The sequence below is a fragment of the Acanthisitta chloris genome, unplaced genomic scaffold (genome assembly GCF_000695815.1).
Source record: "Acanthisitta chloris isolate BGI_N310 unplaced genomic scaffold, ASM69581v1 scaffold4488, whole genome shotgun sequence".
In the NCBI taxonomy this organism is placed as follows: Eukaryota; Metazoa; Chordata; class Aves; order Passeriformes; family Acanthisittidae; genus Acanthisitta; species Acanthisitta chloris.
This window is the reverse complement of record NW_008685260.1, coordinates 52,547-65,552: the sequence shown is the minus strand read 5'-3', so window position 1 is coordinate 65,552 and position 13,006 is coordinate 52,547. Positions and strand designations below refer to the sequence as shown.

The 13,006-nt window shown below is 45.8% G+C and overlaps 1 protein-coding gene across 1 annotated transcript in view; it reads right to left on the bottom strand.

Moving 5' to 3' along the window:
* Positions 1-889: 889 nt before the first annotated feature.
* LOC103806953 (UPF0668 protein C10orf76 homolog) overlaps positions 890-13,006 on the bottom strand; it is a 34,801-nt gene continuing 22,684 nt past the window's right edge. The window contains exons 2-3 of the mRNA XM_009079668.1: positions 6,897-7,013; positions 890-982 (exon numbers count right to left, since the gene is read on the bottom strand). Coding sequence (XP_009077916.1) covers positions 890-982; positions 6,897-7,013 — 210 coding nt within the window. The remainder of the gene's footprint in view (positions 983-6,896; positions 7,014-13,006) is intronic.

Genomic DNA, 13,006 nt, shown 5'->3' with positions numbered 1-13,006 from the left:
CTGCGAGGAAGAGGACTGCCACACGGAGGTCTCTGATGGGCAATAAGGTGAGTGAGGAAAAGGAGTCAGCTTGTCCTCTGCCCCATGGAAACTGAATATCTAAAAATGTCCCTCAACCTTAGAAAGAGCAGATGAGCTTGGGCTACTGAAGCAAGAGTGATCCCAGGCAGAGCTGGTGCCCTGTAACAAAATGCTCTGTCTGATGACCCATATTCTTGCACACTGGCTCAGACTGGATCCTGTAAGCCAACAGCCTTAGAGACAAAATTTCTCCTTCCCCAGTAATCCAATGACTTGGTTGAAATGACACCTTCTGCCATCAGGAGTCAGCAGTGATCAAGGCCTGCTCCTTGGGAAACATGTATACCCCAAAACCATTCCCAATGGAATGGCAGCAGATTTTACTCACATTACATACAGAGGGCAGACTGATCCAGGGTTATAAAAAAGAACAGCCCTCACCTGGGATCAGAGAGCTTTCTCCATAGAGCAGGTAAGCGATTTCAACCCAGAAGAGTTTCACACAGCTGGACTGGTTTTATTATTTTGGTTGTAAGTTCTCCCCAGCTCTGCTACAAAGGTTTCCAGCGCATCTTCCCTGAGGCTGTGGAGGGAATCTCCCACTGCTACGTTACAGGAACGGCTGCCCACTCCCATGGCACCTTAAAAAACTGCTTTCTCCTCAACATGCCAATCACCTCTCCTCAGCCCAAGTTCTGCTGAAACACATTCCTTCAGGATCAAACACACGGCAGCAAGGATTTCCCCTAAAAGAAACACAGTTCCTTCTGCAGGCGGAAGGCAAGGGGGGACTGGCTGCTGAGCTGTAGTGTCCCTGCCCAGACAGGCCTGTCCCTGCTCAGCCTGGCGCAGCAGCAGTGGCTCTGCTTCAAGAGATCGTGGAGAATTCCTTCAGCAGCAACTCCTGGCTCAGCGTGTTGAAAGCAAGGTTCTTCCTCACATTGATGCTGATGGACCGAACCTGATAGAAACAAAACAAGATGTTTTAGCCAACGGACTTTCCCTGGCTCCTCATGAGCCTGGCAGCTTTGACACTGCTGACCTCCATGCTCAGCATGAAACTGTTTTGCACACTGTTACAGCTCCACAGAACTCGCTGCAGCAAGCTCTTACAGATGCTCCAGCTTAGCAAGAAAACACTGAGATTTAGCAGTTTCCCAGAATAACAGGAATGTCTACAGTGACATCGCAGCAAGGAGAGCAAATTCCCAATGAGACAGAGATGGGAGAGGATGCCCTGTCTGGATGCATGAGGTACGTGTTTCCAGTTCTGGGACAAAGAGATGGGGAAAATGATCACTTCCAGGTTGCAGCTGGAGGATCATATTCTGTCAGTACCCACTGGAGTGCCAGCCACCATTTTACTGGATTAATGCAGTGCCATGATCTCTGTCCTGCTCCAGAACCCACAGAGCCAAAGGTACAGACTCAAGGGAAGGACAGAGGCCATGCCTCTGTCCTGTAAACACAAATCATCACCCAGGCTGGCAGAAAACCCTGGGTTGAGAGCCAGCTGTGTGTGCTGAGTGCCTTACACTCGCAGCTGGCTCACTGACTGTCTCTGAAGAAGAGTCACCTTTATCCCTTAGTAACACCCAAACTTCTGGTCACCCACATAGCATCAAGAAGAGCTGGGCAGTTTTGTTGCACGGCAACTTCCCTTCCCCCTTCGTGCCTGCAGACTTGTTGGCCGAACACACAGGCCCCAGACTGGGCTCAGTCTCAGCTGCACTTGGCAACGAGAAAACAAAGTCAAACATCATCTGTGTCAGCGACTGTGCAGCAGTGACAGAAAGCAAAACTGACACAAGCTCATCCAAACAACAGGATTACAGTTCCCAGAGACTTGGAGCCTGTGATAATAAGGTTGTTGCTGACCTGGTTAGTGTTTTGTGCTTTTTAAAAGCACTGGGGGAAGAATTATATAGAAGCAGAATGAGGAATCCAACACAGGGGGCTGAAATGGCACATATACATACATATATACACACACATATACACACTGCTGAGGGTCCCACTTGCCACCCTGGTGAGAAAAAAAGAGGGGAGTGGGAAGGCAGAAAGCTCCCCACAAGGCAGAATGCGTAAGAGAGGGAAGGCAATAGAAACATGTAAGGTTAACAGGGAAAGCTGTGAAATAAACCCCAGTGAGCCCCACTGCAGAGATCCTAAGAACCCAAGCAAGCCAGCAAAGATGTCTACACTTAAAGACAGAGTATTTAAGTTTTATGTCATCTGCAGAAACCACTAACTCTCCGTCATCAGGATGCTTGGCAGAGACCCCATGCATCTTCATTCCCTGGGAGCACCCCCTCACCTCTCTTCTCTAGGTGTCACTTGATTTACTCCATCCTGAAATAGTCTGGGATCATGTCTTGCAATGGGATAAACACCACTGCAAGTGGTCTCCAGAACAGTTTTGTGCTGGACTGTCTTGCTGCCAGGAGTCCCACTGACAGCATTTGGTCCCAGTCCTACCAAGAGCTCCTACCCCAGGGATCCAGTCAGTTCTCACAAGAGGGAAAGAAGAACATGGCTAACCAGATGTGGAGAGTCCTCTGCCCTGGGGAATGTGACTGCCTGCAGAGAAGGGGCAGATGTTACAGCATCCTTGTTCTGACCAGAATCATTTCTATGGGTCAACAGAAAGGTTTTTTTGAGCTCCTGGTCTCAGGAACTGCTGGCAGGAGCCAGGGACCAGCAGTACAAGATGCCTAGCTTGTATACACATCCAGGTCTCCAAGAAGGATATGGCAAAAATCTCTGTAAGACCAGAAAGGGAGGCTGGAGTGGTAGGATAAGAACACAGAGCTTAGCAGAACTTGTAGCTATGGGATAGAGCATGAGAAATTAATTAGCCTGATCAGTTTGCAAAGAGAAGGAGCAATAGAGCAAACACTCTCCAATATGTAAAATGAGGTCAGAAAGAGAACAGTGAGTAATATTTATCTGGCTCCCCAGGGATGGGGTAAGAAACACTCAGCCTAATTTAAGACAAAGAAGATTTACACCGGAAAAGAAGAAATACTTTTAAACCTATGGGTTGTGAAGCAGTGGAATAGACCACCTGGGGCTACTGGGGAGCTGTTTTCACTTAAAGACAACTTTGGGTGTCATGAGGAGCTTTAGACACAAACTTTTGTCAAGAGTAGTCTAGATAGACTTAGATCTGCTTTAACACAGGTTGGGGAGAAGAATGAGCATGATAACAACATGCAAGACTGACATTTCTACAGATCTCTGTCCAGCATTTCTTCTGCTGTGAGAAAGCAACCAGTCCTGAGCCAACCTGCTTAAAAGGTAAGAATAGCTCAAATTAGAATTAAATCAAGTTATCTCCAGCACCAGATCGTAGCACAGGGAACCAGAGCTCATCTACCTTTTGGGGTTGGAAGACCAGACAGTGACAAGGTGTGTCAGTCTGTAACAAGGATAAACTTCACAACGTTCCTGGAGTCTAGCTGAGCTGCTCCATCCGTGAGGCCACACTCCAACCCCCAGTTAACAGTGCAGCAGGCAGCCCAGGCCTGGCTGCCAGCCTCAAAGCTACCAGATCTCCCAAGACAGGCTTACACAAGGGCCCAAAAACCATAGAAAGTAAGCTCAGGGCTTTAACAGTCATTCTGCAAAGAAGTAACAGCAGAGCATGTGTCCTCTCTTGCTTCTCTATGGAGCATGCTGGAGCACTAGGGCCAGAAGAGCTTTTAAAATTGTTTTCTCCCTATTAGCAGCTTGGATGACATTTAACCCACAAACTCTGAAGAAATGGTAAATGTACGAAATGTAAATGCATCATCTGGAGAGCGATGAGTGAATGAAGGGATGGATGTAGAGATGGCATTAACCATGTGAGGAAAACATGATTCAGTTCTAGTTTTGTGTCATTATAGCTAGACATGTGCAATGTTGTACAGACACTTGCTATTTCACAGCAAGTCTCATCAATTAAACCTGTTTCTAATCAACAAGCAGCTCTTAAGATATTTGTACAATGGGAGGAAGGTTTACACTGACTACTACATCTAATTAAAAGTCAAATTAATGTAATTTCCCCTGCAGAAATCAATCCCTAATCAGACTATGCTGAGACTGCTGAAACCTATCCAACTGCAAAGACAGTAAATGCTTTGGAAAGATGCTGAATCTCTTTCCACACATTCCTCCGCTGCAATGTGAGGGTCCAAAAGTTCACATCCAAACCATTCACTCTATAAAAGCAGCAACAGACCTCAAATGACATCCCTGAGGCTTCAAAGGAAAAGAAATAAAAAGTGTTAGAAAACTTCCTAACTTCCTTCCTTTAGCCCCTCAAAGGCAGCACAACAGGCCATAAAACCCCGTTGATAAAACAATCTGCACACCACCTTCCACCACAATGTGGCCACAGTATTGCAGTCTTTGAAAGCTTCTTTGTGAAGGGAATGGGAGAAGAAAGCAGATTTTACTTTGGGATTTGCAAGAAAGAGGAAGACTGAGGCAAAGCCAGAGAAGCAAAGCAGTGCATTAGCAAAGCAGGTCAAAGGAATGAGAACAAGGTTTCTAAGCATAAAGAAGCCCAGAGAATGACTTGGGAAAGCTTCTGTTCACCCACTTAATGGCAGCAGAGAGATGAAAAGGCAGCTGAAAAGGAAAATGGCTCCTGTGTGTCACTCCCCACCCAAGAAGGGTTGGCTTTGATGCAATCACATAGATAGTGATAAGAAAACCAGGTAGAATCTGCAAGGAATTATTTGCAAACAGATGCTGTTCAGGAAAACCTGATGGGACCAGCATGAATTTGGAAACCATACTGGAAGTCTGTAGTTCACCACCAGCCCTGCTCCTTTAGCACAGCCCACAAAGAGAACTGCAGCAACTTCCCTCTGCCCCCTCTAGAAAATCCTGCAAACTTCAGCAGTTAAACATGAACCATTGGTTAGGGGGTATTATCTAACAACAGACCAGCAACAGAAGCTGAAGTAAAGACTCAGAAGCCTCACAAAAAGGAAGCAAAGTACCTGGCTTGAAGAGGCTATGGGGAGGACAGGGCAGATTAGGGCCTTTTTGATGAGTTATCTGAACAATTAATAAAGCCATCAGTTACTGTGCACCATGAGAAAAACAGAGCGAGGAGGCTGGGAGGGCAGCTGGGTCTGCCGGAGACAAATCATAACATATCAGGTTGATTTCCCGCTGTGTTGAGGGAACGGCTTAATGGAATGCAGGGGATTTTCTGTAGCTGTGAGTAAAGAACATTTAATAGGGTCCCAATTCTCAGGGCATCTAGAGATGTGGATTAAACAGATTCACAACTGGGTCAAATCAGCACATTTATACAGTAATTATTCAGACTTTCATATGCTCTTGAGGAGAGGGTCCCAGGGGTACCTGGATGGGCAATTTTCAGAAGGGAGTTGACAGGCTGGTTATGCTAAATAGATTCTTAAATGATACAAAATTGGGATTTTGAAAAAAAAATCAGTCTAGGAAGAAAATAATTTTAGCTGAAGTGTTTTGTGGCTGTGATGATCATAGGACTGAGAATGTCATTTTAATCAATTGGCATGATCAGCCTGAGCTTCTGCCAGGCCAAGTGGAAAGTGGGGCATGCAGGAAGCAGAGCAGTCATGTGGCCAAGAGGCTGGGGAAGGAGATGCTGGCTGAGGAGGGCAGAAGCCCTTGGGACAGAATAGATGACAACAGAAACAAGAATGTGTCTTATTTCCAGGGTACAGTAATAAGAGAAGCCTGTGTCACAGGAAGGCTATGGCCAAATGTCTTTGCATGTACTCCAGACAGGGTATTAAACAGCAGGTCAGAGACAAAAACTGGCACAAAAGAACACAGAAAAATGGCATGGAGGTGATTTCAAGTTGTTTTGCTCATATACTACCCAATGTCAGTGCTGGAATGACCCCAAAAGAGACTAAAAAGCATTCCATAAAAAGAAACAAAACCAACTCAGGTGCTAGCTCTGGAGCAGAGTAGACAGAGGGATGCAGAGCATTCCCAAACTCATGCAGACTCGTGATGGAGTGGGCAGGCGTCAATTACTCATCGATCAGCAAGGACAGAGCTAGGAGAGAGAATCATCTCTCGAACTGCTGGAGAAAGCTGCCAGAGTTAGAGATCTCTCCCTTTGCTGGAGCTGTAGTGATTCACAAGTGAGGAAAAACAGGCTCCCCTCAGACACCAGCCACTACAAAAACACTGCCTTCCTGTTGACATGGCTGTTGGACAAGAAAAGTTGCATGAGGGCTCTCTGGAGCACGGTGAGGAAGCTGGTTTGCTGAAGAATACAACTACCAACCCCAGTTATTTGAACTCAGTTTTGTCTTTGCTCGGTTATTTTTGTGGGACTTCCTACCATCAGTCTTCTCCTCTTGCAGGAGGAGACATTTCTACTAGGGAATGCTTTCACTTGCTTTGCTTGGGAACCCTATTTTGGGAGTGATGGAGGAAAGCAATGAGCAGAAATGTGCTTCACCAGCATCACATACTCTGCTCAGTCCCATACTTTGTGGTCCCTTTAACAACAGCAAAAAAGCAAAGTTGCTCTGTGTGATAAACCCAAAGTGGGAGCAGTCAGCTTCTCCCCATACGTATTACCACTGCAAAGCACAGCAGATCCTCATGACAAAAGGGACAGAGACTGACTGATCACCGCTGGCCTAAGCAGACTGGAGGTTCTTCTTCAGCCATGCAGGGAACTCCAGGAAGCCTTCAGATCTGTTGAGACATGGAGTGTCTGTCCAGATCCTACTCCTGGCCCTGCCTTTGGAGGCAGCCCAATGGAGTAACAGGGCTGCTCAGCTATACCCCAAATGCCACTGCCCAGGCCATAAGAAAAGGCTCTGAAAAAGGGTTGTTGATTCTGCAGAGTCAAGGCAGCTTACCAGCTCTTTGAAGAAAGCAGCCTCTTTGTGCTGCTCTGAGTAGCGCTCATACTGGTCCAGTCCGTCCTGCAGTTTCAGGGTCAGTGTGTCGTAGTTGGACCGAACCACTTCCAAAACCTGCCAGACACAGCCAAATACAGCAGAAGAGTCAGCATCTGCAGATACCTCATCATAGGAGAGGCAAGATTGAAACAGATCACAGCTCTGGCACCTGGTTTTGCAACAGAGATGGTTTTAACGGCCAATATGTGTCTCATTACTAACAACACGGAGGCAGGCACTAAAGTTTTCCTAATGCCAGTAAGGAACAGCATTAATTTATGGAATTTTGCCATTCATGAGAACACTGGATGGAGCTTGTAACTGTGACAGCAGCACTTTTCTGTCACCAGAAGTCGACACAATCTCAATAAATTAAGCAGCTAATTACCACATGTACACCCACATACAACACAGCAGGCACTATACAAACACAGGTCATTCCAAGGCTAGTTTTGCCAGCACACTCACACCTCTCTCCTGGCTTGTGGATCACCATTCACAACCTACTAAACCACCAGCTTCTACAGCTGCTCAGGTCAGCTTCCATACAGAGTGCTGCACTTCTTTCTCTCCTGGTAGGAACAAACTTCTGACAGGCACTAAGAGAAGATCAACTCTAGTGCAGATTCTGGTTTTGGAAACCAATGGAGAAACAAATCCAGGTCTTCCTGCCCAGGAAACACTTTTCTATCTGCCTTCACTGCAACCAAAGCACTCCAGCTTATATTACTGCCCTACTGTGCTCCCAGGGCTGGACTATACTTGCAAATTCATCATTACACATCTCTGTCCTATTGAACTATCCATTTTCCTAACTAGGGAACACCAAGAGGGACTCCCAAGATGCCTTTTAGCTTCAAAGCACTGCATGGACTAACGTATTCCTCAAAGCATTTGTGAGATGGTTAGTAACAATAATAATAATAATACAAGGAACCATAGAGCTCAGCGCTCCTGGGCAAACATATGCCTGAAACAATTCCCTTAAATACATGAACTTATTTCTTAGGCTGTTACCATTTGCTCTGAGAGCTAAACCGACTATCAACATCTGAGGTTTGCACTACAGTAGCCTCTGCTTATGAGAAGCCTCAGCCAGGAGGACACATAGTATAAGGCACAAAGGAAGAAGACTGCCCCAAGGCATCACAACTCAAAAAAGACCCTAAGAAAAGCACTCCAAAGGATTTAAGACAACAGTGACCAGGACAACAAGGAGCCACTGTACTTTCTTTGTCCTCCCAACAACGTAAACACTACTCTCAACTGCCCTTTTAAGCAGCTGGCAGCTCCTGCCATCGAGATGATTGAATCCTGTCCTTGTGTCTTTTATTCTAGGAAACCTGGACTTGCTTATGATTCCTTCAAAAGCTTGTTTCCCCCAAACTCTGCAAGGGGCAGTGGTGCAGAGACACTCATGCTAGGCCTAGGGCCTGAGGTGGCAGAAGACACAGAGAATCATCCAAAGGAGGACTGGGGGCAAAAAAAGGGTCCCAAACGTGGTTCCAAGTGAGATGGCCACACAGCAGTCTCTGCAGCTCAACTGTCCTCCAGCATTGCAGAGGCAAGTTAGGGGCAGGAATAAACATTTTGCAATGTTATTTAAGAACAACCTGCCAGTGTCCTGCGGCTGTAAAAGTACACAGCCTCCTCTCCAGGACTTATTTCCTAATGCTGTTTTGCTTCTCAGCTCCACTGGCAGAGAGAAAGAACCCCCTGCAATGATAGCTATCTCCAAATTCAGTCTGCTCTTCTTGTTCCTGTGTGCAGAACCTGCAGGAAGTATCACAGAGCCAAGAGCAATGATGAAAGAAAGCCACCTGGGCACAAGAACAACTATCCACTAGGGATGGAGTGTAATAGTATATGCAACTTCTTCTGAGCAATAAGGAATCTAGTAGCTTGCATAATCAGAGGGCTATCCTGTCAGTCTGAGGAAGCCAAATTGAGCAAAGTTAATAAGCTGCAGGGCAAAAACCTTTTTTGAATGGTAAGGAGTCACACAGGCTTCTCCAGCAGTAACTCAGTGAAGGCATTTTACTCAGGGCTACCCCACACCCCAGGAACCTTCCCCTGGGCTCCTCTTCACTCTCCTTGTGTCCCCCACATACACAGCCATGCAGAGTGCCATATGGGTATGGCAGGACAATGGATGTACATGCTTCAGAATTCCTCCTTGCTAGCTCTGAGTAGAGATCTCTTCAGATACTCAACAGAGGCATCCTCAAACCACAGTGAAGAGAAATAAACTCTGAGGGCAGCAGGGAGCTCTGTAACCAGTATCCTTTAAATCAGACCTTCTGCATCACCTTTGAAAGGCAGCTAAGAACTCAGTTTGATACTCTAGGAGGATAGGGAAGAAACTTGAGGTCTCAAAGTCTCTACTCTGTTACCCACTACTTATCGTAATCTCTGCAGTGAATTTGAGATCAGCTTATCCCTTTAGCTACATATTTCATTGGCTTCCACTCCTTATCTCCTTTAATTATGAAATAGAACTTAAAAAGAAAGGATAAGTTAAAAATAAACAGCTTCTCCCCACTGCCTGATAATTTCCCTTTCTTGCTGCTGCTTAGAAAAAAAATGCTACGTGGGATCTGAGATAAACCCACTCACAGATCATTTCACTTCATACCTTATAATGGATAGAAACTGTTACTGAGATTAGGACCTGCCATCCTTGAGATGATTTCAGCTGCTCTTTAAGATGCAGCTGCTAGACAGAGGACAGGTTAAAGATCAGGAAGAGCTATTAAAAGCATCTAACATGAAGGTTTAAAAGGCATCAGCTTTCCACACAGATGACAAAATACCACATCCTCTGTGCAACAGAAGACTGTGTGTTAGCATCCTTCGCCCTCCTTACACACTGCTTTAACTTTTCCTCAAGAAAACTACTGCAGGAAGAACAGCCTTTTGTATTAAACACACATGATCTTTATCTCCACCCTTTTGTCAGATACAAAAGAACTAGATGAATTTAATTTTGAGATTAAAGCATTTCTCCTTCAAGGTCTTGTCCAACCCAGTCTTCCTAGAAGTCTCTGCACCAGAAAACATGAATTCCAGGATGGTGAAGTATTGAATAACTTAAAAGAAGGAACTTCTGGCTGGATTCTTCCAAATAGATTTTAAATAGTCATCTAGTTTTTACAATCTCTCCAGAAGCTGGAAAAATACCAATTCCAGTATCAGGCAAGGATAGAGGAAACTGGACTGTAGATGATTTCCAAGGACACTCCTCAGACTACAAGGATAAACATGCAGGGCAAACTATTTAAAAAAAAAAAAGTTTGCTGGATCTTTACAGTGGAAAAAAAAATTAATGGAGTCACAACCTAAATCTCTTTTTGTAGGTTACCTTAGGGGGATCAGAGTCTTAAGAAAGCAATATGATGGAAGTGAGCAACTCAGATATGGCCAATACGAGAAGAGTGAAGGCTGATGAATTCCCTTCCTGCAGTTACCAGTATCAGCCCCGGTGGCTACATTCACTCATTTACTCCACTGCAACCAACCAGAAATCAGTAGAGCTGCACCACTGTAATTTAAAGATAATTTGCCATCAAATTAACCCCCTGCCCCACTACTCACTCACTGACTGCTTTCCAGAAGCTCCAGAGAAACACTAGCAATTCAGGTGTCCCCAGACCAACCTTCAGGAGCTGCTCTGAACAGCAAGTACTTTCTGTGGCACCCAGATTTTAGCTTCCTCCTGCAGCTACAACTCCTTGTGCCCCATAACTCTCCTTCCCCAGTAACACCAACAACCTGTGAATAGAGGCATTCCCCAAGTAACACAGCAGGAGGGCTGGCTGACAGAGGAGCTCATGTGGGGCTCAGCTCTCCACAGCATCCCACCCATGCCATGCCACTGCACCCACAGGAACAAGATTATTTTGCAGAGTTTTTGGCTCCTTACTTTGCTCCATCCAGCAATTTACTGCTACCTTGTAAACTGGACAGACAAGCTCTGGGTCAGTGGACTCTTGTGGACACAAGCTCTGCAACCAGTTCCCCCAGAACTAATTGCCCCCACCCCAACGTTTTCAGCATTCAAAAGAGACTGTGATTTTGCTGTACACACAGGCTCCTTCCTTACTGCACCAGAGCTGATCCCCCTGTCTGATCCTCAACAAGAGCAGACTTGCTGCACTCCCTCAGGGCAGACTGGACCTCCTGGAACAGCCTGTCCTGGGGAAACCTAGGGATTACACACAACACTCTGATTCCCATCCTGCCCTGGAGAACACAGCCACTATTACCAGCAAAGCCAGAGAGGGAGCTGCACCAGCAATGAAATCTAACAGGCAACACACAGAACTAGGGCTCATTTATCTGGTAGACACCGTTTGCTTCATTGCTTAATAACATTTTAACCTGCAGAAGCTTTCATCATCTGCAACTGCAGTTGCTCCCTTACTGGAACATAAAATTTGAGACCACCAATTCCCAGCACCCAGCAAAGGACCCGGTAGGTAAGTAGATTCCTGGAAGCATGCACAGGTAATGAAAGAAAAATAAAAACAGAAACAAGAAGAAATCAAGCTCTCTGCACTGTCTTTTTAATCAGTGCAGGACAGAATGAGAATGCAATCAGTCAGCATCACCAGTACCTCACTAAAGCCTCTCCATGCCCATTATACAGTCATTAGCTACCACAACACAGGAACAGTTGGAACAGAACTGATTGAATGATCTCACATCAAGCACAAGGCAAAGCCCCACCCCAACAATCCCCAGATTAAAATGCACTTGCCTCCTCACCAACTCCACATGGCTCATATGGCTGGGACAGGGGGAGGCTCTCCAGATCAGGCCTGGCAAACCCTCACAGGATGGAAAACCCAGGCACAATGTCCCAGCTGTGCCCACACCAGAGGATGGAGCAGCCAGTATATAATGCCAACCCTTCATCAGCACTACTGCACAGACATGGCACAGGGACTGAGGGCAGCAGGGGATAGACAAACATGCCTTCTGTCCTCCCTGCAGAGGTGGTGGAATGCCTGTCACTGCCTGCATACCACATGCAAAGGGAATCCTGGCAGTCCCACCTCCCAAACCTAGGCAAAGCCCAAAACAGCACAAGCAGACTCAGTACTCTGCCCCCTCAGCTCAGAGAGTGGAGGGCTGTAGGAAGAGACAGTAGGTTTTTCTTATTCCAGTAACATGCCTGATGTGCATTTTACACGGCAGTCCTCAAACTGGCTTGTTTAGTCCAAGTTCAGTAAAAATCTTCCCTTTTCTCCCTCACTAATCTCCACAACTCATTGTCCCTGAGTGTTTCTTCTAGTGAATTCAACTGAATAGCAACATTTCTCATTGTAATGAAAAGGCTGCTGACACCTGGACTACGAAGAGCCTATTGCCTCCCCATAATAAAGTGCCAGATAATTGACATCAATTTTACAGCAGTATCTTCTAATTAATATGGAAAATTATTTTTTTTTCCAAGCGCCAACACACTTCTCACAGAACAACTTAAAAGTTGCTGATGCAGGCTGGAGTCTTTGCTGAAATTAATCCCCAGAAGCACCACAGACAAAGAACATAACTAAATAATTAGATGTTAAATAAAAACACACACACACAGCTGCCACATTTCCCAACATACTCTGCCCAGACCCTGGCTGCACTCATCTCCTTCTCCTTTTCCTTTTTCACTGTCTGCAGGAGCCAAGTTCAGAGAGAGGATCCACTAAAGCTGCCAGTGCTATACACATGTGCTGGAAGCCATTCACACTGGTTTCAGAAAAGCACCCACCCTAGAACTAGCAGCACCCAACACTACCATACCTTTGCAGCTGTCCTGGAACTAAACACAGTGCTCATGTTTCAACACCATTCCTCACCCCAAGCTGATCAAGCCATGAGTATTAATTCCATGTTAATGATTTCTAAGAGGAAGAGGAGGAGGATGTTGGTATGATAGTTTAACAACTCAGATTCTCAACACGTGCTGTGCATACAGCACATATCTATGGATCCAGAAGATGCGGAATGAGCCTGGTGGGAAAGACAAAGATCGGGGCTGGAGACGTAAGCGCAGTCATGGCACATATGTG